This window comes from Monodelphis domestica, chromosome 2, assembly GCF_027887165.1.
Source record: "Monodelphis domestica isolate mMonDom1 chromosome 2, mMonDom1.pri, whole genome shotgun sequence".
NCBI lineage: Eukaryota > Metazoa > Chordata > Mammalia > Didelphimorphia > Didelphidae > Monodelphis > Monodelphis domestica.
The window spans coordinates 195,035,460-195,063,235 of record NC_077228.1 but is presented as its reverse complement, the minus strand read 5'-3'; the positions used below and the strand labels follow the sequence as shown (position 1 = coordinate 195,063,235).

At 46.6% G+C, this 27,776-nt stretch overlaps 1 protein-coding gene across 1 annotated transcript; it reads right to left on the bottom strand.

Annotated features, from left to right (window-relative positions):
- Positions 1-19: 19 nt before the first annotated feature.
- LOC100013008 (trafficking kinesin-binding protein 1) lies at positions 20-26,436 on the bottom strand (the record flags this gene model as incomplete). The annotated part of the gene is made up of 16 exons (XM_016429547.2): positions 20-1,157; positions 1,326-1,428; positions 2,517-2,744; positions 3,340-3,626; positions 3,972-4,142; positions 7,375-7,445; positions 7,680-7,817; positions 10,757-10,831; positions 11,078-11,208; positions 14,331-14,409; positions 14,560-14,668; positions 16,629-16,729; positions 16,970-17,086; positions 18,956-19,032; positions 24,748-24,936; positions 26,304-26,436. Coding segments are annotated over 16 exons (2,388 nt in total), but the record flags the coding sequence as incomplete, so codon positions are not given.
- Between the last annotated feature and the right edge of the window lie 1,340 nt (positions 26,437-27,776).

Below are 27,776 nucleotides of genomic sequence, written 5' to 3'. Positions count from 1 at the left end.
AGAAAGAGAATTCAAGCAGTCACCATGATAACATCATTTATTGCATGGCCCTGAGCCTCCTCCACAGAGAAGGGGGTCCTCAGATGAGTTTAATAATGAGTATCCATATGGTGTACGAGGGATGGAGGTCTTAGCTTCCCCTCCCAAGCAGTGCACATGTAAAAAGTTGTGGATCTGAGAGCAGAAAGCTTAAAAAAAAATAATAGGGTGGTAGATAGGGAATCCAAGGGGTAAGGGCTTGGACTTTTCCTATCTTCCATAATTCACACAGAATTCCTCAATACAGCAATATATTAACCCCTATTTACAACCAGGACTAAGCGGGGCAAGGGGAAAAAGGATATAGGAAACTAAGTGCCAGGTCCTAGAAAGTGCATGTAGCAAGTGAAGTGAAGCTGTGAGATGGAGCTCAGGATGTGTGTGTGTGTGTGTGTGTGTGTGTGTGTGTGTGTGTGTGTGTGTGTGTGTGTGTGTGTAGCAAGTGAAGTGAAGCTGTGAGATGGAGCTCAGGATGTGTGTGTGTGTGTGTGTGTGTGTGTGTGTGTGTGTGTGTGTGTAGCAAGTGAAGTGAAGCTGTGAGATGGAGCTCAGGATGTGTGTGTGTGTGTGTGTGTGTGTGTGTGTGTGTGTGTGTGTGTGTGTAGCTGGGGGGAGGGAGGAAGGGTGTCCAAACAACTTCAGCTGCCTCTCAGCAACAGGATGAAGGTAGTAAGGGAAGATACACCTTGCCTCACCAATAAAAACACAATCAAAGATTCCTTTCTGGCCCCAGTACCAGTCAACCTGTCCCCTGTCTGGGGGCTGCTGGGCCAGGGTCAGGGGGCTCTTGAGCCCCTACTTGCCATGCCTTCGAAGCTCCTCTGGCCACCACACGGTCTAGCCCCAGCTGCCGTAGCTTCTGTACCAAATTGATGCTGAAGCCACTGGTCTTCCCTCCACCTGCCCCTGGCACATCCCGATGCAGTTCCCTGGCTAGGCCAAAGCTTCCCAGAGGCCAGCCTCTCCAGCCTGGGGCTAGGGGCAGAAACAATGTAGGCTTGGAGACAGCAGAGATTCCCTGTTCCTTCAGAAGAGACATCAGGGCCTGGGGAGGGCGTGGATGGATGGGGCTTATGCCCTCTGCGGGACTGCAGCAGGGGGCGGTGGAATGGCAAAGGCTGAAGACAAAAGAGAAAGAAGGGAAGAACTAATGAGCTGAAACAACAAAGAGGCCCTACTGAGGTGGGGGTGGAGGGAGGACACAGGAGGGCCCCCATTGGTAATGTCTGGAAGGGGCTGGTCGCTGGGATGGAGAAATGAGGTTTTGGAGGCACCAGTTGCCTTACCTGGGGGTGACGGAGGTGACATCAGAAGAGGGGCAGACCAGGCGGCAGGTAGTGATTGTGTAGGTGGCTGGGGTCTGGGGGAGATTGTTAACAGAATGCAACACTGGAAGGGGACAGGAAATGTGGGATTAACACACACTGGGAGGGCAGGGTTGAAGGGAGGAGGAAGGACACACCAGGTGGGGAGGGGAGACATTCACACTTCTTTCCCCAGGAGCAAAGATGTCCCTATTCCTCCAGATTCTCACTGAGCCAGCCCACTGATGATCAGAGGATGAGAGGAAATGAAGGGGAAAGAGAATAGCCACAGCTAAAGGTCAGACAGGACAGAATCCAAATGTGGCTTCTTTCGTCAAGACTTGGCTTAACTTAAACTCACCCCTGACTAACCCATCTCCTTGGCACCACTTTGGCATCAGTATACTCAGTCTATGCCATTTCTTCTTGTGCTTTCAGTTGTTAACTGATTCCCTTATTCATTTTGTCCCATGCCCTGCCTCCCCAGTTAGGCTCTATAAGTCTCACAACTTTGAACAGGCCTTTCCACCAGCTCCTCATCCCCCCTACTCCCAGCATCAAGCACAGGAAGGAGATGTTCAGCAGATGCTTAGAGAATGAATGAACAAGCCATGTTAGGATTTCAGGAGAGAGATGGTACACGGAACAGAATTATACAGACACAGGACTAGGCAGACAATAAGACAAACAGGACAGTGCATGTCAGAAAGAAGAGGCATTGTAGGGTATTGGGGCAAAAAGGGGGGGGGGGAAGCTCCGAACCAGGCATCAGGGGATGCTGCATTGTCAGATGTTGACCCTTAGTAATTGGGTGACTTCAAGCACCCAACCTTCTAACCCTTAGTTTCCTCCACAGAAAGTTGGGTATAACATTTAAGGCGCCTGTTTCACAGGAGTGTTGCCAGGCTCAAACAAGGTCAAGGAGGCAAAAAGTCTTTTAGGCATAAATGTCAGCTGTTATCTCACGATAAAGTATTATAGGAGAGAGCTCTAAAACCCCTGACCAGATGTAGAAAAGTAGCTCTATTCATGAGAATAGCGGGAGATGGTGGTTTTACCTTTCTTCCCTCCAACACTCTCCTTTCACCTCCCCCAATCCTTCCAGCTGTTTCCTTTTTGTTCCAATTGTTTATTAGGGAAAGAGATGGAAGACAGAAAGGGGGTGTGACTCACATAGAGGATAGGCCTTATCCTTGGCCAGAGGAGCCCTGGATGCTGCTGTCATCGTCACCATCTCCTTCTCCTCCTCCTCATCTTCTTCAGGGTCCTGTAAGCTGTACACCTTCTCTATATCCACCTCTAACTGACGGAAGTCCTTGGTCAGCACACCAGGCCGAGGATCCAGGATCCCTGCCAGGTGGGGCTGGGCCAGCTGCTGCCAGTGGTGAAGAGTCACTGAACCTTGGGAGGAGACAGGAGGGTAAGGATATATAGACAGATTCCCCGATTCTGATTTTTCCACCCTATTCCTGCCCTTGTCCCAACCCTCCTCCCCCATAGGACAAAAGGGGGAGGGTGGCCCAAATGATATATGTCTTATACAGGTTAGTGCTTTGGAACAATAAGGCACAAGGCAACAAACAGCATGCAAACTCATACACCAATAAGCATGAAGGGAGGGGGCAGCTGGGCAGCTCAGTAGATTGAGAGCCAGGTCCCGAGATGGGAGGTCTTGGGTTCAAATTTGGCCTCAGACACTTCCTAGCTGTGTGACCCTGGGCAAGTCACTTAACCCAATGGCTTAGCCCTTCTGGTTCTTCTGCCTTGGAACTGAATCTTACTATCAATTATAGGACAGAAGGGAAGAGGTTTTTTGTTGTTTTGTTTTGTTTTAAAGCATGAAGGTGGAGAGTACCCACTGGTGCTGCTGTGAAGATACGAAGACAGTGATAACATGAGGTTTCATTGTCCAGAACGGAATGGTTGGGGTTAGGTTCCTCTCTCCTCCCACCATCTCCAGCCTCCCCAACCCCCTATTCTCTTCACCTGCTTTTACCTTCCAGTGGCTTGACAATCTGTAGTTTGTCCGGCAGGTAGGAGAGGGAGCCCATGGAGAAAATAGAGCCCCCAAGGGGATCGGAGCTGCCTGACAGAAGGCTCTCACTGGGAGTCAGGACTCCACTAGAACTCTCAGCATCCCGACCCAGCTTCTCCAGGGTTGGCTCTGCCTCCTGAGCCTCCTTCCAGGCTGTGAGCCGCTGCAGGGCCAGTTCCAGGTCCTGGCGCCCGGGGGTACCTGGGCGACCCACCTTCTTCTCTTCCTCTCCAGGGGCCTCCTCCAACCTAAAAGAACCCGCAGCCAGGTGAGCTCCCCTGCTCCTCTCCCCGTCCTCCCAACATAGGACCTGAGCGAAAACCCACCCCAAGAGGCAGGAGTGCTGCCCAGGAAAGATGGCAGACGGCAGTCGGTGAGCTCCCATCATTTCTCTAAGGCCCCTTCTAGGTACCCCTTCTCCAGCCACTGCTCCACCATCAGGAAGGGGTTTTCTTCCTACCCGCTCCTCAGGCCATTCCCATGGTCACAGCTCTCCTCCCTGCCCTGGTTCCACACTCCTCTAGCCCGGTTTGGTCCAGACCGCCTGAATGCCCCCCACTCCCCCTCGGGCACCTCCCACTTGAGGTACTTACGGCAGAACACCACAGGGAGCGTCCGAGCAGTGGTGTTTTGGACGGGGGGTGCCAGAGGGGCTGCCAGCCACAGAGGATGGGGGAGACCCGGGGAGGGGATGGAGAGAGCCACTGCCTGACCTGCTGCCCTGATTCACAGCCTTCACCATCTCAAACACTCGGCGCACGTTCCTGCAGGCAAAGGATGCAGAGAAACGAGATCCCCTTGGGAAGCTGGCCCAGAGCTCGGCTAGGCCAGGCAGGGCCAGGCAGGCAGCGTTGGGTAGGATAAAGGAAAGTGATGGTCAAACGGACTCTCTTCTGCCAATCAGGAAGAGAAAGGGCTGAAACCACCTTTGTACTGGCTGTTTACTCCCATGGCTGGAGAGCTCAGCCCCTCACCTCTGATTCTTTTTCTTTTTAAAAACCCTCACCTTTGGCCTTAGAATCAGCACCGTGTGTTAGTTAGCAGTAAGGGCTAGGCAAGGGGGCAGGAGGGGATAAGTGACTTGCCCAGGGTCACTCAGGTTGGAAGTGTCTGAGCCCACATTTGAACCTAGGACCTCCCATCTCTAGGCCTGGCTCTCCATCCACTGAGCCACCCAGCTGGCTCCCTTTGACGTAATTTTTTGTGTATTGCTTTGCCTCCCCCATTAGACTGTGAGTTCCTTTAAAGCAGGACCTGTGGTTTGTGTGTGTGTGTCTTTGTTGCTCATTGTTTTTTAAACCCTTACTTTCTATTTTCTATACTTTCTATATTTCTATTCTATTTTAGAATACAAGTATTTGTTCCAAGGCAGAAGAGTAGTAAGGCTAGACAACTGGAATTAAATGACTTGCTCAAGGTCATATACCTAAGAAGTATCTGAGTCCAGATTTGAATCCAGGACTTCCTGTCTCTAGGCCTGACTCTATCCACTGAGCCATCTAGCTGCCCTTATTGTTGCTTATTAAATTGATGTTCTTTTTGTCTCCAGTCCTTAGCCCAGAGCCTGGCATATATTAAGTATTTAATAAATGCTGGTTGATAGGGGGAGATATAAATAAATTCTGGTTGGCTGCCTGTGATCTAAGAGAAAGAGTGCTGAACATAAGAGTCAGGAGAACTGAGTTCAAATCCACCGTCAGTCAATTACTAGCTATGTGACCCAGGGCAAGTCACTTAAATTCTTCCAGCCTGTTTCCTTAACTATAAAATGGGAATAATAATAGCACTTACTTCTTTTTTTTTTTTTAAACCCTTACCTTCCATCTTGGAGTCAATACTGTGTATTGGCTCCAAGGCAGAAGAGTGGTAAGGGCTAGGCAATGGGGGTCAAGCGACTTGCCCAGGGTCACACAGCTGGGAAGTATCTGAGTCCAAGTTTGAACCTAGGACCTCCCGTCTCTAGGCCTAGCTCTCAATCCACTGAGCTACCCAGCTGCCCCCAATAGCACTTACTTCTGAAGGTTGTTGTGAAGATTGCCATGGAATCATTCTGTTTTTCTTCTAGCAGGTGCTCTATAAATGCTTATTCTCTTCTCTATTAACTGCGTGACCATGGGCCAGTCATGACCTCCCTGATTCTCAGTTTTAAGGATATTTTTACTTGTACCGAGGCAGCTAGATGGTCCAGTGGGGAGAGAGAGAGCCAGGCTAGGAGTCAGGAAGACCTAAATGCAGATCTAGCCTCAGATACTTCCTAGCTGGGTGAACCTGGGCAAGTCACTTAACCTGTTTGCCTTAATCCACTGGGAGAAGGAAATGGCAAACCATCCCAGCATCTTTGCTGAGAACCCACGGACAGTATGGTCCACAGGCCCCCAAGAACTATCCAACATGGAACGACTCACCACCACCAACGATTCCTTGAACTTCCCATTTTATACTTATGGAAACCAGCACTTTCAAAAGGGAAAGCCAGAAAATGACAGCAGAGGAAAGTAGTGAATGTTGGAGGGGATGTGGCAAAGTAGGGACATTAATTCATTGCTGGTGGAGTTGTGAACTGATCCAGCCATTCTGGAGGGCAATTTGGAACTATGCCCAAAGGGCAATAAAAGACTGTTTGCCCTATGATCCAGCTATAGCACTGCTGGGTTTGTACCCCAAAGAGATAATGGACAAAAAGACTTGTACAAGAATATTCATAGCTGCGCTCTTTGTGGTGGCCAAAAATTGGAAAATGAGGGGATGCCCCTCAATTGGGGAATGGCTGAACAAACTGTGGTATATGTTGGTGATGGAATACTATTGTGCTAAAAGGAATAATAAAGTGGAGGAATTCCATGGAGACTGGAACAACCTCCAGGAAGTGATGCAGAGCGAGAGGAGCAGAACCAGGAGAACATTGTACACAGAGACTGATACACTGTGGTACAATCGAATGCAATGGACTTCTCTACTAGCAGCAATGCAGTGATCCAGGACAATTCTGAGGGACATATGAGAAAGAAGACTATCCACATCCAGAGGAAGAACTGTGGGAGCAGAAACACTGAAGAAAAACAACTGCTTGATCACATGGGTCAAGGGGGATATGACTGGGGATGTAGACTCTAAGCAACCACCCTGGTGCAATTATCAATAATATGGAAATAGGTCTTGATACATGTAAAACCCAGTGAAATTGCTTGTCTGCTACAGTGTGTGGGGGGGGTGGGGGGGTGGAGAGAAAGAACAGGAATCATGTAACCATGGGAAAATATTCTAAATTAATTAAATAAAAATTTTTTATTAAAAAAGGGAAAGCCAGTTAATTGTCAGCAAGCATTTATTTATATTCAAACCCTTCTTTTCTTTAATTAAAAAAAAATTTTTTACCATGGTTACATGATTCTTGTTGCCTCCCTCCCCCCTTCTGGAGTTGACAAGCAATTCCACTGAAAACTCTTATTTTTCTATCTTAGAATAGATGCTAATTATTTATTCCAAGGCAGAAGAGCAGTAAAGGTTAGGCTTGTGCCCAGTCTGGATTCAGAAAGACTCCTCTTCCTGAGTTCAAATCTGACTTCAGACACTTCCTAGCTGGGTGACCCTGGGAAAGTCACTTCACCCTGTTTGCCTCCATTTCCTTATCCATCAAATGAACTGGGAAAGGGAATGGCAAACCACTCCAGTATCTTTGCCAAGAAAACCCCAAATGGGGTCACGAAGAGTGCAACACAACTGAAACAACTGAACAAGTGTACCAAGAACTACGCAAAGCATTAGCCGAAGACCAGAACTTTGAAATGATGTTTCTTCAAATGCAATGAAGGATCTCAGATCATTTCCCAGGTGTTGAGGGAAAGGGAGAAAGAAGAGTGTGTCCCCAAGGGGTAGGAAAGGAGGGAGGGAAGGGAAGGGGTGCCTGGCATTGCACTGGGGGCAGGGGGAGGCATCATGCTGGAGACAAACCAGATCGGTCACAGGACAAGAAACCACCCCACTCTCTCGGCTCACCTGTAATCCGAGGATGAAGGAGTCTCGGTTCCCTTTCTCATTGTCCCTTTAATCTCTGCAGCCAGGGAATCCTGAAGACGTGAGAAAGAGATGAGAGGAAAAGCACAGACGTGGAAATTTCTCTTATTTAACTATGTTTATTTCAAGGGTTTTGTTTCTGTTTTCTGTGGGGGTAGGGGAAGAAAAAAAGAAATGTTTGATCACTGGAGAAAATTTAATTTAAAAAATTTTGGTTTGGGTTTTTTTTTTTTTGTGGGGGCGGGGAGGAGAGGAAGAGGAAGAGAAGGTATGTGCTATGTGCTCACCAGTGGCAGGCTATAGACACTGTTGTAGTGGCTGATCGTGCCACTAGGCAGGCTTTGGAGACGGAGTTTTTTAAGTTCTTCCTGGGCTTCGTTCAGCAACCCATCACACTCGGCATATTTCTCTTGTAGGTCTTGCACCTGTGAACACCACAGGCACCGTCAGGACCCTGAGAGGGGCCCCTAGTGAGCCCCATCTTCCCACTCTCCTCCTAGACATGTGAGTGCCAAAGCTCCACTGTTGAAGAGGCTGCTAAGTGGCTTAGTGGATAGAATGCCAGAATCAGGAAGACCCGAGTTCAAATCTGGTCTCAGATACTTCCCACCTGAACGGCTCTGGGCAAGTCACTTAACCTCTGACAGATAAAAGGATCCACTGGAGAGGAAAATGGCAAACCACTCCAGGATCCTTGCCAAGAACACCCCATGGATAGCGATGGTCCATGAGGTCGTGGGGAGTCGGACATGACTGAACAACAATTGTTGAAGGCCTCCTCACTCTCAGGAGCTTGGCTTTCCAGGCTGGGGAAGAGACTATAGAAGGCAGAGAAAAGGGACAGAAGATATCAAAAGCTGGACTGAGAGCCACCAGCCCTCCTTCGTCCACACTGGGCCTCAAGCTTCATCTGCACGATGAGGCAACTGATACACACAGCTAAGTTTGGGGTGGGTTTTTTTTTTTTAACTCTTACTGTCTCTCTTGGAATTAATACCAGTTTGGGTTCCATGGCAGAAGAACGGTAAGGGGTAGACAATGGGGGTTGTCACTTGTCCAGAGGCACATTTCTAGGAAATGTCTGAGGTCAAATTTGATCTCAGGTGCTCCCAACTCCAGGCCGGGTGCTCTTTTCTCAGGACCTCCTTGATATCCCCATTACTTAGTTCTTATTTTATTTTAAACCCTCACCTTCCAGTTTAGAATCAATTCTGTGTATTGGCTCCAAGGCAGAAGAGTGGTCAGGGTTAGGCAATGGGAGTCAAGAGACATGTCCAGGGTCACCCAGCTGGGAATTGTCTGAGGCCAGATTTGAACCCAGAACCTCTTGTCTCTAGGCCTGATTCTCAATTCACTGAGCCACCCAGTTTCCCCCACAACTTAGTTTTTAAAAGCCAGGGTTAGAACCTAAAGACCAACAGATATGAAAAATTTAGAAAAACATATTCATTCAACGAGTATTTGGTATACAAAGTGCTAAGGACCTACTTTGTGCCAGGGTGAAGAAAATAGAATGAGTTACCATGACAAAAAATGAGGAAAACACTTAAAGGCAACATGACTCAGGGACTGTGTAATTAGAATGTTACCCTAAAAACTACAATTCCTAGCACCTCACTCTCCTCACCTTAAGTGCTGATGTGGGAGGTTATAAATTTTGTGTAGCCCCGTCTCTCACTCTCTCTCTCTTTTTAAATTTTATTTAATTAATTTAGAAAATTTTTCCATGATTACAAGATTCATGTTCTTTCCCTTCCCTCCCCCAATCCCCCTCCTGTAGCTGACATGCAATTCCACTGGGCTGTTACATGTGTCATTGATCAAGTCCGATTTCCATATTACTCTCACACTTTTTTTTAAACCTTTACCTTCCATCTTGGAGTCAATACTGTGTATTGGCTCCAAGGCAGAAGAGTGATAAGGGCTAGGCAATGGGAGTCAAGTGACTTGTCCAGGGTCACACAGCTGGGAAGTGTCTGAGGCCAGATTTAAACCCAGGACCTCCCATCTCTAGGTCTGACTCTCAATCCACTGAGCCATCCAGCTGCCCCCTCTCATACTCTCTTGATCTGATCGGTTTGGTGGAGGTGGCATGAGGTAAGTGGCAGGAGAATCTATTCACATGGCCTCATATTTTGTTAGATAATTATCTTTTTATTATTTTATTTCAAGTGATTAGTAAACTTTATAAAATATAATGCTTAGAGTGTTGGACATTCATTTAAATCCTACAGGACAAATTAAATCAACCCAACCATTGTGAATTTTAAAACTACTCCACCCTACTGTACTTTAGAAGATTTGATTTAGCTATTTCCTGATTTGTAACAATGGAGATACTTGGTCTAACAGAATCAGGTCTTAGGAACTCTACATTGCCTACTTAGTTTAACAAGGTCAGGAATGTCTGCACCATACTCAAGGATTAAGTATCTGAGAAGATGGCCTTCAACAGACATGTGCAGAAACAGCTGACAGACCCCTGGGCTGTCCTAAGTCAAGCTAAGCTAACATTGGTACAGATGAGAGGCAGGAAAGTGACGTAAAACCGTCTATATAGGCCATGTCACTTCCTCTCTTCGGCCTCTTTTCCCAGAGAGGCGTCTCTGGCTGGCAGCATGCTAAGTGTTCTGACATCTTGGTGTGGTGGCAGCTATTTGTCTGGGTTTTGGTGGTGAGTTTGCCCTTGAGATAATTCAGGTTCAGGCATCTTGGCTGAGCCCTCTTGGAGTTCAGGCTGATTCCTTCCTCCTTTGCTCTCCAAACCCTTCCCTTCCTAGAGTCTCTAATCTTCCCCCTGGCTCAAGCCAGGCGGGAGAAATCCTACTCCCTTTCCTTCTCACTTCTTCTTAATTTCTTTCCACTATATCAATTAAATCACCATAAATTTCCAGCTGAATTGGGTATTTTTTTTATTTGGGAAATCCATCATGACCAAATAATTAATATAGTTTAGGTCACATAGCTAAAATTATCTATTACACCATATAACTTATGGTGGTTTGGTGGCATCGTGAATGGAGGCCCACCATCAGGAAGACCCAAGTTCAAATCCAGCCTGGGACATTTCCTAGTTGTGTGACACTAAGCAAGTCACTTAACCCCTCTATGCCTCAGTTTCCTCATCTGTAAAACAAGCCGGAGAAGGAAATGATAAACCACTCCAGTATCTTTGCCAAGCAAACCCCAAATGGGGTCACAAAGAGTTGGACACAACTGAACAGTACCAAGAAAGTTTAGAGAAAAATATTACTAAAATGAAGAGTTCTTGATTAGATGCTCTGACCTCTTCCAGTTTAATTACTCATTGCATCCAAGGGAACGGGTCAAAAGTAATAGGCAGAGGAGGTGACAGGGGCCTCACCTCTGTCCGAAGTTTCCTCTGGACCTCTCTGGCTGATGCCAGGTGCTGCTGAAGCTCTTCCATCTCTGTCCCATACTGGAAGGCAACTATGAGTTGTCACCACCCAGAGCCAACAGATGCCACCTCCTCCACTCCCAGCCCCAGGACCACCATAATCCCTGTGCTGGAGGACCATCACCCCATCCCCAAGGTCCCCGAGCCTCTGGGCCCTGAAATCCCTGGAAAGAGCCTGCAGAGCCGCCTTCCCAGAATGCAATCTCCCCCCACCCAGAGGCTCTTTGAAGCAAAGAAGGGCCCAAGGAGAGATGGGAAATGGCTCACCGCCCGGCACCGCTGCTGGAGCCCCACAATCTGGGCCAGGAGCGCACTGATCTCCTCCTGCTGACGCGCCTGGTCCTCGGTCTTTCGGGCCAGTTCCTCTGACAACAGAGCTACCTGCTGGCTCACCTCCGCTGGGAGTGGGGGAGAAAGGGGAAGGAGATGTCTCTCCCCTCTTCCAGTCCCAAGCCTGCACCGCCATCATCCTAAATGGTACTCGTATAGTTAAGGTTTCTAGAGCATTTTAGCCTCCCTATCTTGTGAGATCAATAGCATAAGTATCTGCCCTAATTTACAGATGGATAAACTAAGGCTCAAAAGTGAAGTAACTAGTCAATGTCAGATGCAAGATCAGGATAGGAATTTCTAGAGCTCTCTCTTCACCTCCATCAAATTTTCCTCAAGCAGTTTTTCAATTTCTCCTTTGTCCCCCATTGGTCCCAATCTTCTATTTTTTTAAAAAAAATTTAATTCTTACCTTCTGTCTTAGAATCATTTCTAAGATAGAAGAGCAATAAAGGCTGGGCAATCAGGGTTAAGTGACTTGTCCAGGGTCACACAGCTAGGAAGTGTCTGAGGCCAGATTTGAACCCAGGACCTCCTGACTCTAGGCCTGGTGCTCTCTCCACTGTTCTACTTAACTGCCACCCACTCCTCAGCCCCCTAAATCTGTTTATCTCTTGTCCATGCCATATTTATCTGTGTTCATGCTACAATCTGCTCAGTAGAAAGATCCTTGAGGACAGATTTAAATATTTTTTTTGGTCTTTGTATCATCAGTACTAACTTTGTAACATCAGTACTAATAACTAACTAACTTGAACATTTTTTTTAAACCTTTACCTTCCATCTTAGAACTGATACAAGTATTGGTTGCAAGACAGAAGAGTGGTTAACAGCTAGGCAATTAGGGGACTTGCCCAGGGTCACAAATGTGAGAGAGAAAGACTTTGTAAAAGAAATAGCAATACAAGAGTTTGCAAAGAGCTCTTCCATACATATTCCCCACCTATTTCACACAGCTGGCAAGATTTGAACCCAGGTCTTTCCACTTCCAGATCTGGCTTTCTATCCACCAAGCCACCTTTTTAAAAAAATTTGCCTTAAAAATTTTTTTAAATAAAAGGTTGGACATTTATGAGAGAAGGAGCAGGGGGTTGCCTTTACCTCTTTTATCTCCTTAAAACCAATACACAGTATTAATTCTAAGGCAGAAGAGAGATAAGGACTCAGTTAAAAGGGTTTAAGTGACTTTGGCCAAGGTCACACAGCTAGGAAGTGTCTGGGACCAGATTTGAACTCAGGACCTCCCCTCTGTGGGCCTGGCTCTCTATTTGCTATGCCATCTAACTGTCTCTGTAATTTTTTTTTTATGGCATCATAGCATTCTTTACATTCATATATCTCAATTTATACAGTCATTCCCTCAACTAATGGGTACCTCTTTCATATCCACTTTCGTACCCACAAAAAGAGTTGCTATGAATAATTTTGTTCACATGAGCCCCTTTCCCTCTCTGACCTCTGGTGTAACTTCTCCCTGCTATCTCCAGTTCCTCTGATTGAGGAGGCTTGGAGATGGGAGATTCTCTGTTCAAATTGGATCTCAGACACTTTTTAGCTGTGTGACCCTGGCCAAGTCACTTAACCCCCATTGCCTAGCCCTTGCTCTTCTGCCATATTTAGTGCCAATTTTAGGACAGAAGGAAAGGGTTTTTTAATTAAATAAATAAGAGAGGTGATGGATTGAATGGGTCAAATGGAACATATTTGTTTTGGACGTGGCCAATGCAGGATTTGCTTTTGCTTGACTATACACATTTGTTACAAAGTTTTTTGTTCTCCTCCCCAAATTTGGGGACAAGGAGAGAGATGAAAGAGGTGGGAAGTAAAGAATAGAGGTTTTTATTAATAGAAAAAAATTTAACTTAAAAACTTTTAAAGAGAAGGCAGGCATGGGGTCTAGGGAAAAGATCCTTCCTTGACTTTTGGGAGAAAATAGGAGAGTACAACATGAAAGTCAGAGGAGTGACTGAGTTCTGACATTGACCCTTACCCACAAGGCTTTAAACTCTGAGCCTCAATGTCCTCATCTGTAAATAGGGGATAATAATACTTTCACAACCTACCTTGAAGGGTAGTTGCAAAGATCAAATGAAAAGAGTCTGTGAAAGTCTTTAAAAGGGAGCTACCATCAATGATGATGATGATAATGACTATGAGAGCTATAATATACTCATACATATATTATATAACATAATAATACAAGGCAGCCACAAGACACAGTGGATGGAGAGGAAAGCCTGGAATCAGGGAAACCTGAGTCCAAATCCAGCCTCAGACTCTTGCTAGCTGTGGGACCTTGAGCAAGTCTCTTCACCCTCTCTGCCTCAGTTTCCTCATCTGCAAAATGAGCTTGAGAAAGAAATTGTAAACCTCTCCAGTATCTTTTCCAAGAAAACCCCAAATGGAGTCAGATATGACTGAAAATAACTAAACAACAAATAAAAGTTACATAGTGCTTGTTCAATTTGCAAAGTGCTTCTCACATGCTATCTCATTCGAGCTTCACAACTACCCTGTGAGGCGGGCAATATTATTATCCTTATTTTACAGATGGGGAAAACTGAGGCCAAGGGAAGTAAAGTGATTTGCTCAGAGTCACACAGTAAGTAAGTGCCTGAAGCAGGATTGTAGCTCAGATTTTCCAGAGTCCAAGTCAAGCATTCTACCTAGCTGCCAAATAATGGTCAAGGGGATGGTAATAAAGGGGGCAGCTGGGTGACTCAGTGGATAAGAAGCAGGCCTAGAGGCAGGAGGTCCTGGGTTTAAATCTAGCCTCAGACACTTCCCAGCTGTGTGATTCTGGGCAAGTCACTTAACCCCCATTGCCTAGCCCTTACTGCTTGCGCTTCTGGAATATATACCAATATACAATAAGATGGAAGATAAGGGTCTAAAAAAAAAAGATGAGAATGGAAGCAGCTAGGTGGCACAGTGGAGAGAGTACTAGGTCAGGAGTTGGGAGAACCTGGATTCAAAACTGGCTCTAGGTACTTCCTAGTTGTGTCACCCTGGGCAAGTCACTTAACCCCATTTGCTTAGCCCTTGCTCTTGTCTGTCTTGTGTTTGTTACTAAGACAGAAAGTATGAGTTTTTTTGTTTTTAAAAAAGGATGATAATATAGCTCAGGGGCAACTTGGTTGCCTCCCAGGTTGGGCCATCCAGCCCTCATGCCCAGCTTCATCCCACATACAGAACTGCTCCACACAATCCAGCATCAGCTGCTGCTCCTGGTCCTCATATTGACATGTCTCCGTGACGATGCTGGTAGCCTAGAAGAAAGAGGGGGTAGAAGAAGAGTATGAACACACCATCGCTACCACCACCACCACCAGTAGACATCTCCTCTCCATCATCCACCCAGCCCCAGCAGAAGCAAAGCGATCTTTTCTTCCTGGCTAACACCAAGCCCCATTTCCCACCTCCAGCCTGAGCTGCTGGTTCTCTTCCTCCAGGCCCCTCAGCTTTTGCTGCAGGGTGTCCAACTGGATACAGTGCTGCAGAGAAACTGAGGAATCACAATGGCGAAGTCTGGTTGGCAGTGGGGAAGTAGAGAGGAAGGAAGAGAGGGAAAGATCAGAGGGGATGTGAAGGGGGCCCCCTCTTAGCTACACACACTCTCTCTCTCTCCCCCTCCCCTCCCTGTCTCTTTCTCCTGTCTGCCCCTCTCCTCTCCCTCTTTTTCCTCTCTCTCCCTCCCTCTCTTTCTCCTCTGTATTTCTGTCCTTCTGTCTATCTGTCTCTTTCTCTTCTCTCCCTTCCTCTCTCCTTTTCCTCTGTCTGTCTGCCTATCTGTGACTCTCCTCTCCCTCCCTCCCTCTCTCTCTTTTTCCTGTCTCTCTGTCTTTCTCTTCTCTCTCCCTCTTTCTTCCTCCTCTCTCTCTCTCTCTTTCTCCTCTCTCCCTCCCTCTCTTTCTCCTCTGTATTTCTGTCCTTCTCCTGTCTCTCTGTCTCTTTCTCTTCTCTCTCCCTCTCTTTCTTTCTCCTCTCCCTCCCTCCTTTTCCTGTCTGCCTCTCTCTGTGACTGTTTCTTCTCTCCCTCCCTCCCTCTCTCTTTCTCCTGTCTCTCTGTCCTCCTGTCTGTCTTTCTCTTCACTCTCCCTCTTTCTTCCTCCTCTCTCTCCCTCTCTTTCTCCTCTCTCCCTCCCTCTTTTTCCTGTTTGTCTGCCTCTCTCTGTGACTCTTTCTTTTCTCTCTCCCTCCCTTTCTTTCTCCTGTCTGTCTCTCTGTCCTCCTGTCTGTCTCTTTCTCCTCTCTCTCCCTCCCTCTTTCTTTCTCCTCTGTCTCTGTCCTTCTCCTGTCTGTCTGTCTCTCTGTCTCTTTCTCCTCAATTTGTCTGTCTGCCTCTCCCTCTCTGTCTCTCTCTACCTCTCAAAAGACAAGACAAAGTCTTTTGATGGTGGGAAACCCTGAGTTTAGAGACACACTAGCTAATTTATGACTACCCCAATATAGTGGCCAGGGTTCACTTCAAAGCCAAAAAAGGCCTGGCTAGCCCCAACTCCGATACATACTAGCTGTGTGACCATAAGAAATCATCTAACCATTTCAATGATCTGACAACTGTCTAAGATGAGTTGCAGAGAAAGTAGGATCTACATTGATGGGAGTTTCCTCATTGGTTGGTATTGTTGCTGATGCTTTTTGGTTGTTTGACTCTTCATGACCACCATTTGGAGTTTTGTTGGCAAAGCCACTAGAGTGATTTGCAATTTCTTCTCCATCTCATTTGACAGATGAGGAAACTGAGGCAAACAGGGTTAAGTGACTTGCCTAAGGTCACACTGCTAGTAAGTATTGGAGGTCACATTTGCACTCAGGCCCTCTTGACTCCAGAGCCAGCACCCTATCCATTGCATCACCGAGCTACCCACTTATGACATGTATGGTTAGGGAAGTCTGAGTAGCCACAAGGGGAGGGAATGCAACTAGCTAGTCCAGCCTCCTTGTTTCACAGACAAGGGAATGGAAAGCCCCAAACGCTAGAGGACCTGTCCAAGATTACATAGGTAGTAAGCCTCAGAGGCATGACTTGAACCAGCATCTTCTGACCCAAGCCCTAGTACTAATTCTGCCAGCAACATGTAATGTGGCCTTGAACAAGTCACTTTCCTCTATAGGCCTTCATTTCCTCTTCGGTAAAATGAGAATTACTTCCTGACTCTGTCACCCTGAGCAAGTCACTTAACCTCTATTTGCTCAGTTTTTTTCATCGTAAAATGGGGACACATTGGAGAAGGAAATGGCAAACCACTCCGAAAAAACCCGCAGACTTGTCCACGGGTCAGGGAAGAGTCAGCCATGACTGAACAACTAAACAACAAAGTACAGATTAGTCGAGGGATCTCTAAGCTCCCTGGCAGATCTCCTATTTTCTGGGGAAGGGCCGAGAGCAGGGATGCCAATGAGTTCAACTCCTAGCCATCCCAGAAGCCCCTCCGGGTGAGGGCGGCACGGAGAGAGAGAGCAGGGAGCAGGCCAAGGCACTCACGGCGTGGGCGCCGCACTGGACGGCTCGCTTTCTTCAACAGTGTCTGTATAGAGGTGGAGGAGATTGTCACGCATAGCAACCTCGTGCCGAAGCTGGGCAATCTGGAGTGGGTGGAAGAAGAAACTATGAGGCTAAGATGAGGGGTACCCTACAACCGGAGTGGGGGGCAAAGGCGGAGCAGGACAAAAAGCCCCAACCATCTGGGGACGGATTCCAAGCCGGGGAAATAAAGTCAGGGAGACGGGTGGGTGTGCGGCCCCAAGGGCTGGGGGTGGGAGGTGCCCTTAGGGGAAGGGGGCACAGAAAGGCTGCCGGAAGGACACAGGCCCTGGGCATTTTACCTCCTCCCTGGCTAACTCCAGCTGGTCCTCCAGTAACTCGTTCTGCTTGGACAAGGAGCAATTCTGTTTCAGCAAAGACTGGCCAATCCGGGCTGCCAGTTCCAAGTCCCGTTCTTTCTGCAGGCCGAGAGGGAGGAAAGGTTTTAGGGGCCCAACTGGCCATTAGGGCGGTCTGGCAGAGCTGGAAGGGTTGGGAAAGCGGCCTGCCATGCCAAGGATCAATGACGAAGGGGCCTGTGGAGGCCCTTCCAAAGGGACGGGGGAAGCCGTATGGGGCAGCGTAGAGGTTCGCAGACTGCAAAGCCCCGACTATAAAAGTCCCCCCAAGACCCTTTCATAAATCCAAGGTCAAAACTATTTTTGCAATAATATTATTATATTATCCATTAAAGTACTCCTTCCTTTTGCAGCTACCTCTCTGTGTGAAGTCAAATTTTCTTCATAGACTTGAATCAAAACAACATTTGGGCAGGGGGTGCAGCTGGGTGCCTCAGTGGATGGAGAGCCAGGCCTAGAGATGGGAGGTCCTGGGTTCAAATCTGCCTTCAGACACTTCCTAGCTGTGGGACTTTGGGCAACTCACTTAACTCCCATCGTCTAGCCTTATCTCTCTCTTGCCTCAAAACCAATACATAGGGGGCAGCTGGGTGATTCAGTGCATTGAGATCCAGGCCTAAAGACAGGAGGTGCTAGGTTCAAATCTGGCCTCAGACACTTCCTAGCTATGTGACCCTGGACAAGTCACTTAACCCCCATTGTCTAGCCTTTACCACTCTTCTGCCTTGGAGCCAATCCACAGTATTGATTCTAAGAGGGAAGGGAAGGGTTTAAAAAACAAACAAACAAAAAACCCAATACATAATATGGATTCTAAGATGGAAGGTAAGGGTTTTAAAGCAGCAACAACTTTTGGCAGTAAACTTAATTCAGCAATAAATCTGAGAATCCATTTGTCTTTTATGAAGCCAGACATTCAATTTGAAAAATATATAAAACAATCCCACTCTTCTCAATAATTGTTTTTGTTGGGGAAAATCAGTTATTTTCATTAAAATGTTATGTCAACATATAATTTTTTTATTATTTTAATGAAATGTTTCATAGAGTAAATACTGATGGATAGAGCCCTTGTAAACAAAAGCTCTTTGGGGTCCTCAGTAATTTTTTTTTAAACTCTTCCCTTCCCTTTTAAAATCAATATTGTATATTGGTTCCAAGACAGAAGAATGGTAAGGGCTAGGCAATGGGGGTTAAGGGACTTGCCCAGGGTCACCCAGCTAGGAAGTGTCTGAGGCCAGATTTGAACCTAGGACCACCCATTTCTAGGCCTGGATCTCAATTCACTGAGCCACCTAGCTGCCCCACCCTCAATAATTTTTTTTAAAGTATAAAGGAGTAGATTGAGAGACAGGCCTAGAGACAGGAGGTCCTGGGTTCAAATCTGGCCTCAGACATTTTCTAGCTGGTGACTCTGGGCAAGTCACAACCCCTACTGCCTAGCCTTTACCCCTCTTCTGCCTTAGAACCAATACATAGTATTAATTCTAAGAGGGAAAGTAAGTGTTAAAAAAAAAAGTATAAAGGCAGTCCAGAGGCCAAAAAGTTTGAGAACCACAGATGAAGCCAATTGACCTAGGGGCTAGCTCTGTCCCAAACCTGTTGTGTCCATAGGGCAAATTTCTCTCTAGTGCTGTTTCCTTCTCTGGTAAATGAGGTTGGATTTAAGGATTGCTAAAGTTCTTTCCAGCTCTAACATTCTCTAGTGCTATACCACTCCCTTTGCTTGACCCCACCACCTGGTCCAACAGGTAGCCAGGGAACCAGAAGGGTAACACAGCAGAGGGCAGACAGTAGGAATAAGACCTTTCTTTCCCCAGCAAGCTTTTCAACTTGAGAAAGCCATCTGATCCCTGCCTGATGGCCTGAGACATGGGGAGGGCCAGGGAAAAGAAGCCACTAAAGGGGCAGAATCGAGTGGATATTTACCTCTTCCAGAAGGCTGGTCACAGCCTCTATGTCATGATAGGTCTTGGTGACTTGGCTGACTCTCTCGGAGCAGAGCACTGTAAGGGTTAAGAAGAGAAGACATGGAGAGGGACAAAGGGCCACCTAGCCAGCCTCACCTTCACCTGCCCCATTCCTACCTCCCCCTAAAGGAGGAAGAGTTAAAGGGAAGAAAGCTACCAGATATGCACCCATAACATCCTCCAGTCCTTAGTTATAAACAAGCTTTCTCCATCTGTGCAGCAGAGATGCCGGCCCCTCCCCACCTCCAAGGGAGATTCGATTTGACCCAGTTTTTCATGTGGGAGGTGGGGGAGAAGAAAGTATGGATCTCCACGAAGAATGAGTCAATTGCTGACCCTTCCCCCTCAGAGTACAAGTGGGTAGCCCTCTCCCTCATTCCCTTTATTGCTTTTCTGGGTTTAAACATTTTTTTTTTGGAAGAGGAGGATTATGTCAAGATGTTTCAGGATGCTGGGGTCTCCAGTTGCTTAAAAGAACAGATGAGTTGGGCAATTAAACTGGGGCTGGGGGATGTGTAGACCAGCACGTCCCTTTGAATGAGACAATCTTCCTTCCCAGCCTCCAAGTATTAGAGCCTTCCAGGTCCCCTGTCAAGCTCATCAACCCCTAATTGGTACTAATTGCCATGTAAGCCTCATTATAGAGGAGCCCCTTGACCTGAGCACAGCCTTTCCTCTCATTCCTCCTCCTAAAATTGGGGAGCGGGGAAGTCTGTGGGAGTAGTGAGGAAAAGAAGGTTCTATGGCATCTCTAAAGCCAAAGGCTTCTGCTGGGTTCTGGCTATGCTTTCCCCCTCCCAACCAGAGAAGGAAAAAAGAGTCTCAGTCCCAACCAGGGTCCAGCCCAAGGCAAAGGCCCCCCTCCCAATCTATGCCATGGAGGGGGAGGAAGGGCAGTGAGAAGCTAAGCCAGTCTGACCTAGATAGAAGACCCCTCTGCTCTCCTCCCTCCTTCCCTCTCCAGTAATTATAAAGAAAATAACATAGAGGGGGAAATGGCTAAGCATCACATTTGGGCTTTCTAAGTGTCCAGCTCAGAAGGACGTACCCGGAACGCACGTTCCCAGCCTAGATAGATACTGCGGCGGCTTTACTCAGGGACATGGGGAGGAGGGAAGGAGATTAGGGAAAGGAAGCCAGGGGAGTACACACAGATCTGGGGCTTGCTGCGGGGCAGGGAGAGCCCAAGGGTCCTAACGAGACAATAAGGGGCAGGCGCGCCCAGGAAGAGGGTGACTGCAACTAGGAGAACGCCTAGAGGTTACAGAGAAGAGGCGGATGCTAGAGGAAAGGGAATAAGCGCCTACTATGTGCCAGGCGCCTTACAAATATCGCATTCCATCCTCACAACGCCTACCCTTAAAGGACTCAGATGCCCGAGCCTGCGGACCTCGAATGGGAAGGGACGATGCCAGTGAAGGATGCCCATGCCTTGGGCTCCTAACCCCACCCCACCCCGATTTCCCTGCTGGAGACTCCTGGGCCCCCATTACCTTCCTCCAGCTCTCGGATGAGCAACTCCGAGGCTCTCTCGGGGCCGGTTCCCCCGGCGCAGTACGCAGCTGGGCTGCTCCAAATTTCTACTGTCACCGGACCGTCCATGTCCGCGGCCGCTAGAGCCAAGGGGAACCGGACTCACGTTCGGGAGAAGGATCTGGGGTGAGGCGGGCGGGCGGGTGAGCGAGCCCCCGCGGCCGAGGGATGGACGAGGGCTGCACCGGCAGTCAGAAGCGCTGCCCCGAAGCCCTCCGGCTCCCCGCATTCATTCCCTCCAGTCTCCCAGCCCAGACTGCAGCCCGCAGCCTAGCGCACTCTATTTATAACCTGCGTCTTGTTTATAGCACCTGGCGGAGCCCTACCACGTGACGGAGAGGGGAGTGGGGAGAGGAGGAAACGCAAAGGCAGGCTGACCAGGCTTCTGCAGGGAATGATCATCTGCTCCGAACAGGGACCAAAGCAGAATTTGGCCTCAGACACTCTAGCTTTGCGACCCTGGGCAAGTCACTTGACCCCCATTGCCTAGCCCTAAGCAGAAAGGACAGGACGGAGAGGCTGAAGCAGATTTCTTCGAGATTTAAAGCAGATACTGCCTTTCTCCTCCCTCCAAAGTGATGTCCCTCCAACTCTCTCGACAGAATGGTTGAGCCCCAAACAGCATAGTCTGGGACTGCCGGGGCAAAGGATGCCTGGGTCCTTTCCTTACACGTCTCCCCTCCGAACACATTCTCAAGGTGGGGTCACTCATCGGATCACAGATTTTGAGCTGGAAAAGGACCTCGAAGGTCATCTAATCCGAAGCCCCCATTTTACAGAGGGCCCCCAAGGAGGCTGTGACCTGCCCAAGGTCACCTATGTAGGCAGCTTCAGAGGAAGGGCTCGCACCCGGACTCTGATTTCAGAGCCAGCACTCTCTCCATTGTACCATGCTGCCTCCCCAGTGCCTTGGCTTCCTTAGATAAGGTGGTGGGGACCCCCCCCCCACTAGAATCAGAATGAGGGAAACAGTTTGCAGCTAGGTGGTGTAGGAAATGGAGCTACACCTGGAATCAGAAAGATCTGAATTCAAGTCTGACCTCAAACAGGGTGACCTTGGGCAAGTCACAACTTCTGACTTCATTTTTTTCATCTGCAAAATGAGGATAATAATAGCCCCTAGCTCCCAGGGTTGTTTTTTGATCAAATGAAGTCATTGCAAAGCACTCAACACAGTGCCTGGCACATAGTAAGCAATATATAAATTCTGGTAATTATTATTACTCCAATCTCTTTGGGCATTACTTTCTCTATAAAATGAGAAAGCTTCTTTCATCTATGATCATGCAATTGGGCTGGGGAGGTAAAACAGGAATTTAGAGGCATTTTGATGTTAAATGATCAAAGATATACAGCTAACATCACTTCTTTTTGGAAGGGGACAGGAGGGGCGTTGAGGGGGTAAGGGGTGACAGGGAAGAGGAACAAAAGGCATGGCCAGGATATAGCAAATCATAGCCTGAGACACTCAGTTTGTGCTTTAAAAAATACCTGGTCTTATATACCCATTTTCAGTCTACAAACTCCTGTCATCAAGGGAACTAGGGATTGCTCCTCCTACAATATGTCATCTTTTCCCCTTCCAGACTGCTCTTGCTCTTTATTTACTGTATGTAACTTGATCTGGACTATATTAAATAATTGGGGAGGGGATAGTGTTGACAGTATTTTTCCTTGGCCCCAGGCCCTGCCAGAGTGAGGAGGACACTAAGGCCAAGGACAAGCAGGCCACTCTCTAGCTCTTAATTCTCCTAAATGGGATTTGTGGCTCCATTTGACTTCTTCCAATCAGCTTAAGGGACTGAAAACTTTTCAGTTGACGTAGGGTAATTGGAACAACGGAAGAGCATCTCCCAGACTTCCCTGAGTCCCTGTGTCCCACCCCAAAAGATTGTAGGGCCAATACCTAGGGCTCTGAATTGGGGTAAGGAGATCTTGGGCTTCAGTGGCCTGAGTATCTGGCCTCTAGTCAGTCAGTCAAGCACTACAGATAGAGAGTAAAGCAAAATCGTGATTCCCAACCCTGGAGGAGTTTACATTCTCAGGGGAAAAGACATGTAAACATCTAAGCAGTCATAAGGCACTTACAGAGTAAATGGGAGAGACTCTGAGAGGGGAAGGCATTAGCAACTGGAAGAACCAGAAAAGATCACCTGGAGCAGGTGAGATTTAATCCATTTTTTTAACCCTTACCTTCCATCTTAGAATCAATACTGTGCATTGGTTCCAAGCCAGGTGGAAAGGGCTAGGCAAGGGGCAGGGGGAGTGTAAGTGACTTGCTCTAGGGTCACACAGTTAGGAAGTATCTGAGCCAGACTTGAACCTAGAATCTCCCATCTCTAGGTCTGGCTCTGAATCCAATGAGGTACCTACATACCTCTTTGATCAGTCTTAAAGGAAGCTTTTGTGGTTCATTCATTTCAGTTGTGTTTGACTCTCTTTGTGACCCCATTTGGGTTTTTGTTGGCAAAGATACTGGAGTGGTTTGTCATTTCCTTCTCCAGCTCATTTTACAAATGAGGAAACTGAGGCAAACAGGATTAAGTGACTTGCCCAGGGTTATACAGCTGGAAAGTGTCTGAGGCCAGATTTGAACTCAGGAAGATGAGTCTTCCTGACTCTAGGCCTGACACTCTGCCATCTGACTATCCACTAAAGGAAGCTATGGAAACTTATTTAAGTTTTAAGAACTCATTCTACAGGGGCAATCAATTGTAGGACCAATACCTAGGAGTGAGAACAAAGCTTAGAGATGGGGGTTCCTGAGAACACTTCCTGGCTGTGTAACCCTAGGCAAGTCACTTAACCCCCATTGCCTAGCCCTCACCTCTCCTAAAATGGAAAGTAAAAATTTAAAAAAAAATTTATTCTTCACCTGGATACATTACTTTGGCACTCCTCTAATTGACTTCTCTACCTTGGCTTCCATACACTTTCTTTTTATATTATTTTACCCATATTATTTCTCATTTCTATATTATTTTTCCTTATTAGATGGTAAGCTCCTTGAGGATAGGACCTATCTTTCTTTTTAGCATTTGTATTTTTAGCAACTCAGCACAGTGCCTGGCACATAGTAAGTGCTTACTTAATATTTATTGATGGACTGAAAGAAAGTCAGGGAAATGAATAGGTGTAGGCAAAGAACTAGAACAATTCCTGGCTTGGAGAACAACTGGTACAAAACTGAAGAGGTATGAGATGGAATGATGTAGGTAGAAAGATGTCATATGTGAAAGAGAACAATAGAAAGAGGCCAGATTGCCAAGATCTTTAAATACCAACTAAAAGAGTTTCTGTTTGATCCTGGAGGGGATGGAGACCACTGGAACGGGGGGGGGGGGGGGGGGGGGGGGGAGGTAGGAGGGCCCAATATAACACAACCTGCAGATCTAGAGCAATGGCAATAAAGAGGTGGGGATAGCTGCATCCATAGAATAATAATAGCCCTTAAATAGAGAAGAGTTTATTCTGCAGATAAATGAAGATTCAGGGTGCAGCTCCTCTCTCTTCTTTTTTTTCATCTCTTCCAAGTCTGAAGGGTTCTAGAGATGTTCTCTGGACTCCCTGAATAAACTAGAAAGTCCTAGGCTTAGTGTATGTGGCAGAAGTTCTGGTGGTCCCCAATGGGAAGGGGTGGGGCTCTGACAGCCAGCCCCCAAGCTACTACTAAGAGCCTTAAGCTTTTCAGGACATAGGAGGGGGAGGAGGGAAATACAGGAGATCCAGTTATGTCTGTTCCCCTGACCTGGAAGAAGCCTCAGCAAAAGAGATTAACTACCCTCTCCTTCTGTTCAGCCTGATCCATCAGGCCAAGCCCTCTCCTTCCTCCCTTGATGATGGTCCCCTTTGCAAACTCTCGCTAACTCTCTATTTTGTATTCCCTAGAATCCCCAGCCTGATTCTTTTCCTAAGGAACTCATAAAATCAGACATAAAACTTGTAAAGTAGACTTACTTCTCAGGCTCTATTAACCCAGAAGCAAGTTTCACCAACCCAGGGACTGAAAAGAACAAACAGATTTTCACAATAATAAATCCCTAAAGAATGGAAAATCCTCCAGGGCAGGGACTGTTTCATTTTTATTTTTTGTATCCCCAGCATTTAATACAGTGCCTGGCATATAAGTAGGTGCTTAATAAATGTGTATCAATTGCTTAATTGTTTATTTGAGCCAATTTAAGTCTCTGGGCCCAGGTCTAGACAATGGTTACTCACAGAAATATTGCAGTGTTTCCTGGATCTGGGTGGGTGTCAGGTGTCCAGGGACATCAGAGGGTACCATTGGAGTCTGAATCCAATCATGATGTTCATAGCCGAAGACGGAATCAGCCCGGAGCTTGTAATGGGGCAGCTGCTCCTCAAGGAGGGTGATGATCTCCACCTCTGGCACATCATTACAAAGCTCTGCCAGGAAGGGAAAAGTGACTCGGGATGGTTTGCAAGGAGAGTTGCACTTACAGAGCCCTGGATTTTCATCTACCTAGTTGCTTCTATCTCTCTTCTTTCACTTGATTCTTTTCCTACCTCCTTCTAGTAATTACTAATTACAAATGTAAAATTTTTTCAAGTTTCCAAAGTACTTTTATATTCTCTGTTATTTCATTTAATCTTCATAACAAACCCTAAGAGGTACGTAATAAATTTGTCAGGTATAATTTTGAAAATGAGGAAACTGAGGCACAGAGACAATTAAACAATTTTCTTAAGGCAATACAATAAATTAATGGCAGGATTGGAACTAGAACCCATATGTCCTTACTCTGGCTCTGATCTGGGGTAAATTTCAGTTTTTAGCTGACAATATCCATTGTCTTTAATACTGGTAGCCTCCTCCTAGACACATTGTTCCCTTGGCTTCTATGATCCAATTTTCTCCTGGTTCTCCTCCTACCTGTCTACAAATTTTCTCTCAGTTTCCTTTCTTAAATTCTCATCCATCTCCTACTGTTAAACATAAATGTCCCACAAGGCTCTGTCCTGGGCCCTCTTCTCTCACTATACTTTCTCATCTGCTGTCATTAGCCCAATTATCACCTCTACATAGAACTCCCAAATCTGCATCTCCCAGCCTCATCTGTTTCCATAGCTTTATCCCCTTTTCATCAAAGCTTCTACTGAAGATATTCCACTGGATGTCTCATCAGTATTTCAAATTCAAGATACACCAAATGGAACTCATTATCTCTGCCCCTTTCTACTTCTACCTACTTCTTTCCTAAATCTTCATATATAGAATTTTTTCCCCAAAACTGTTATTTTCTATCTTAGTAACAACTCTAAAACAGGACAAGAGCTAGGTCAATAGGGTTAAGTGACTTGCCTGAAGTCACACAGCTAGTAAGTTCCCAACTCTAGGTCTGGCATTCTAACCACTAAGCAACCTAGATGTTCCCCTATCTATATCTATTAAAGGTGTTTATTTATTTTTTTGTCTCTCTGAGCCTCAGGTTGTTCATCTATAAAACAGTGATAATATTTACACTATATTTCTCATAAAGTTGTTCTGAGGAAAGTACTTTATAAATTTATAAATCTTGAAATATTACAGAAATTTATTACTAGTATTTTACAATATACCCAGGAAGCGGTTTTCCCCTTAGTGTACCCCATTAGGGTCCCTCAAGAATATTTCCCAAGGATACTCACTATTCCCCCATCATGGTACCTCCTAATGGGGGAATAACAGACTCCAGAATCCACTGTTGATCTCCTCCCACCCTTGAAATCTCTCCAAGAAACCACCTCCAGCAATACATATAACCCCCAATCACCAGTGATAGTGGTGGCATCACAGAAGGCAGCTGCCTCAGGCACATTCAGGTGTCCCTTTGGGAGGCCCTGGTCATCCAGTTTGGCCAGAGTCAGAGGGAAAGGCCTGTGTCCATGGGTAGAAGGCAATGGCACTCAGAGGCAATCGAGGGGCACAAGAAGGCTGCCAGGGTAAAAGTGAGAGAGAAAGGATGATTGGCATCAGAGTCGGTATGGGCTCCTTTCCCATTGTCCCTGTCTTTGCTCCACAGCTGGGTCCCAGCTTTTGTACTCTCACACTATGGCAAGGTTCTAAATCCAGCATCTTTCCTTGGGGCTGGAGATTAGAAAAGGGGAGTTTACTTTCCCACTGCCTCTAAAGAAAAAGAAACAGCTCTGGTCTCATTCCTGCTGCCAAGTAGAAAATGGCAGGGGAAAGAAAGAATAATTTGTCATAAAAAGAAAGCAATTCAATATTGTTCGGGCTGTGGGGGAATGGGCATGAAATTATATATTTGGAAGAGCTGTGAATTTTATGGGGAGGGTAATCTGGCACTATACCTCATGCCTGGACTATTGCAGTAGCCTGCTGGTTGATCTGCTTGTCTCAAGTCTCCCCAGCCTCTACTCAGATATAAAAGTAAGCTTAAAGTGCAGATTTGACCATATGACTTCTCCCTTTTCAATAAACTCCAGTGACTCTTCAGAGGCCAATATAAAAGACTGTTTGGCTTTAAAACCCTTCATTCATACCTTTACAGTTGTCTGATACCTTACACACACACCACCTTCTGATGCCTCCCCTCCCTATACTTTGTAATCCTATAATGCTGGCCTTCTCTCGGTGATGCCATTTCTCAATGATGCCATTCCATCTCTTATCTGCCTCTAGAATTCTCTACCTACAGGTTTCCCTGAATTCATTCAAGTCTCAGCTAAAATTCCACCTGCTACAAGAAGCCTTTCTTGACACGCTTTAATACTGGTACCTTCTCACTGTTGATAATATCCAATTGATCAACTGATCTTGTCTCTGTCTTGTTTGTACACGGTCATTTGCATGTAGCCCCCCAGTAGACTGTAAGCCCTGTGAAAGCAGAAAACTTTTATGCCTTTCCTTAGCTTTCTAGCACTTAGCACATTGCCCGGCATATAATAAATGCCTAATAAATGGTAATTGACAGAATGAATGAATGAATGAGTTATGAAGCTATGCTACTGTAGAAAGACCAGCCAATCTAAAGTCAGAGGAACAGGGCAGCTAGGTGGCTCAGTGGATGGAGACTCAAGTCTGGAGAGGGGAGGTCCTGGGTTCAAATCTTGCCTCAGACACTTCCTAGTTGTATGACCCTGGGCAAATCACTTAACCCCAATCACCTTGCCCTTAACTCCTCTTTTGCTTTGGAACCAATGCTTAGTATCAATTCCAAGACAGAAGGTAAGAGTTTTGTTTGTTTGTTTGTTTTTGTTTGTTTTAATAAAATAAGATAAAGTGG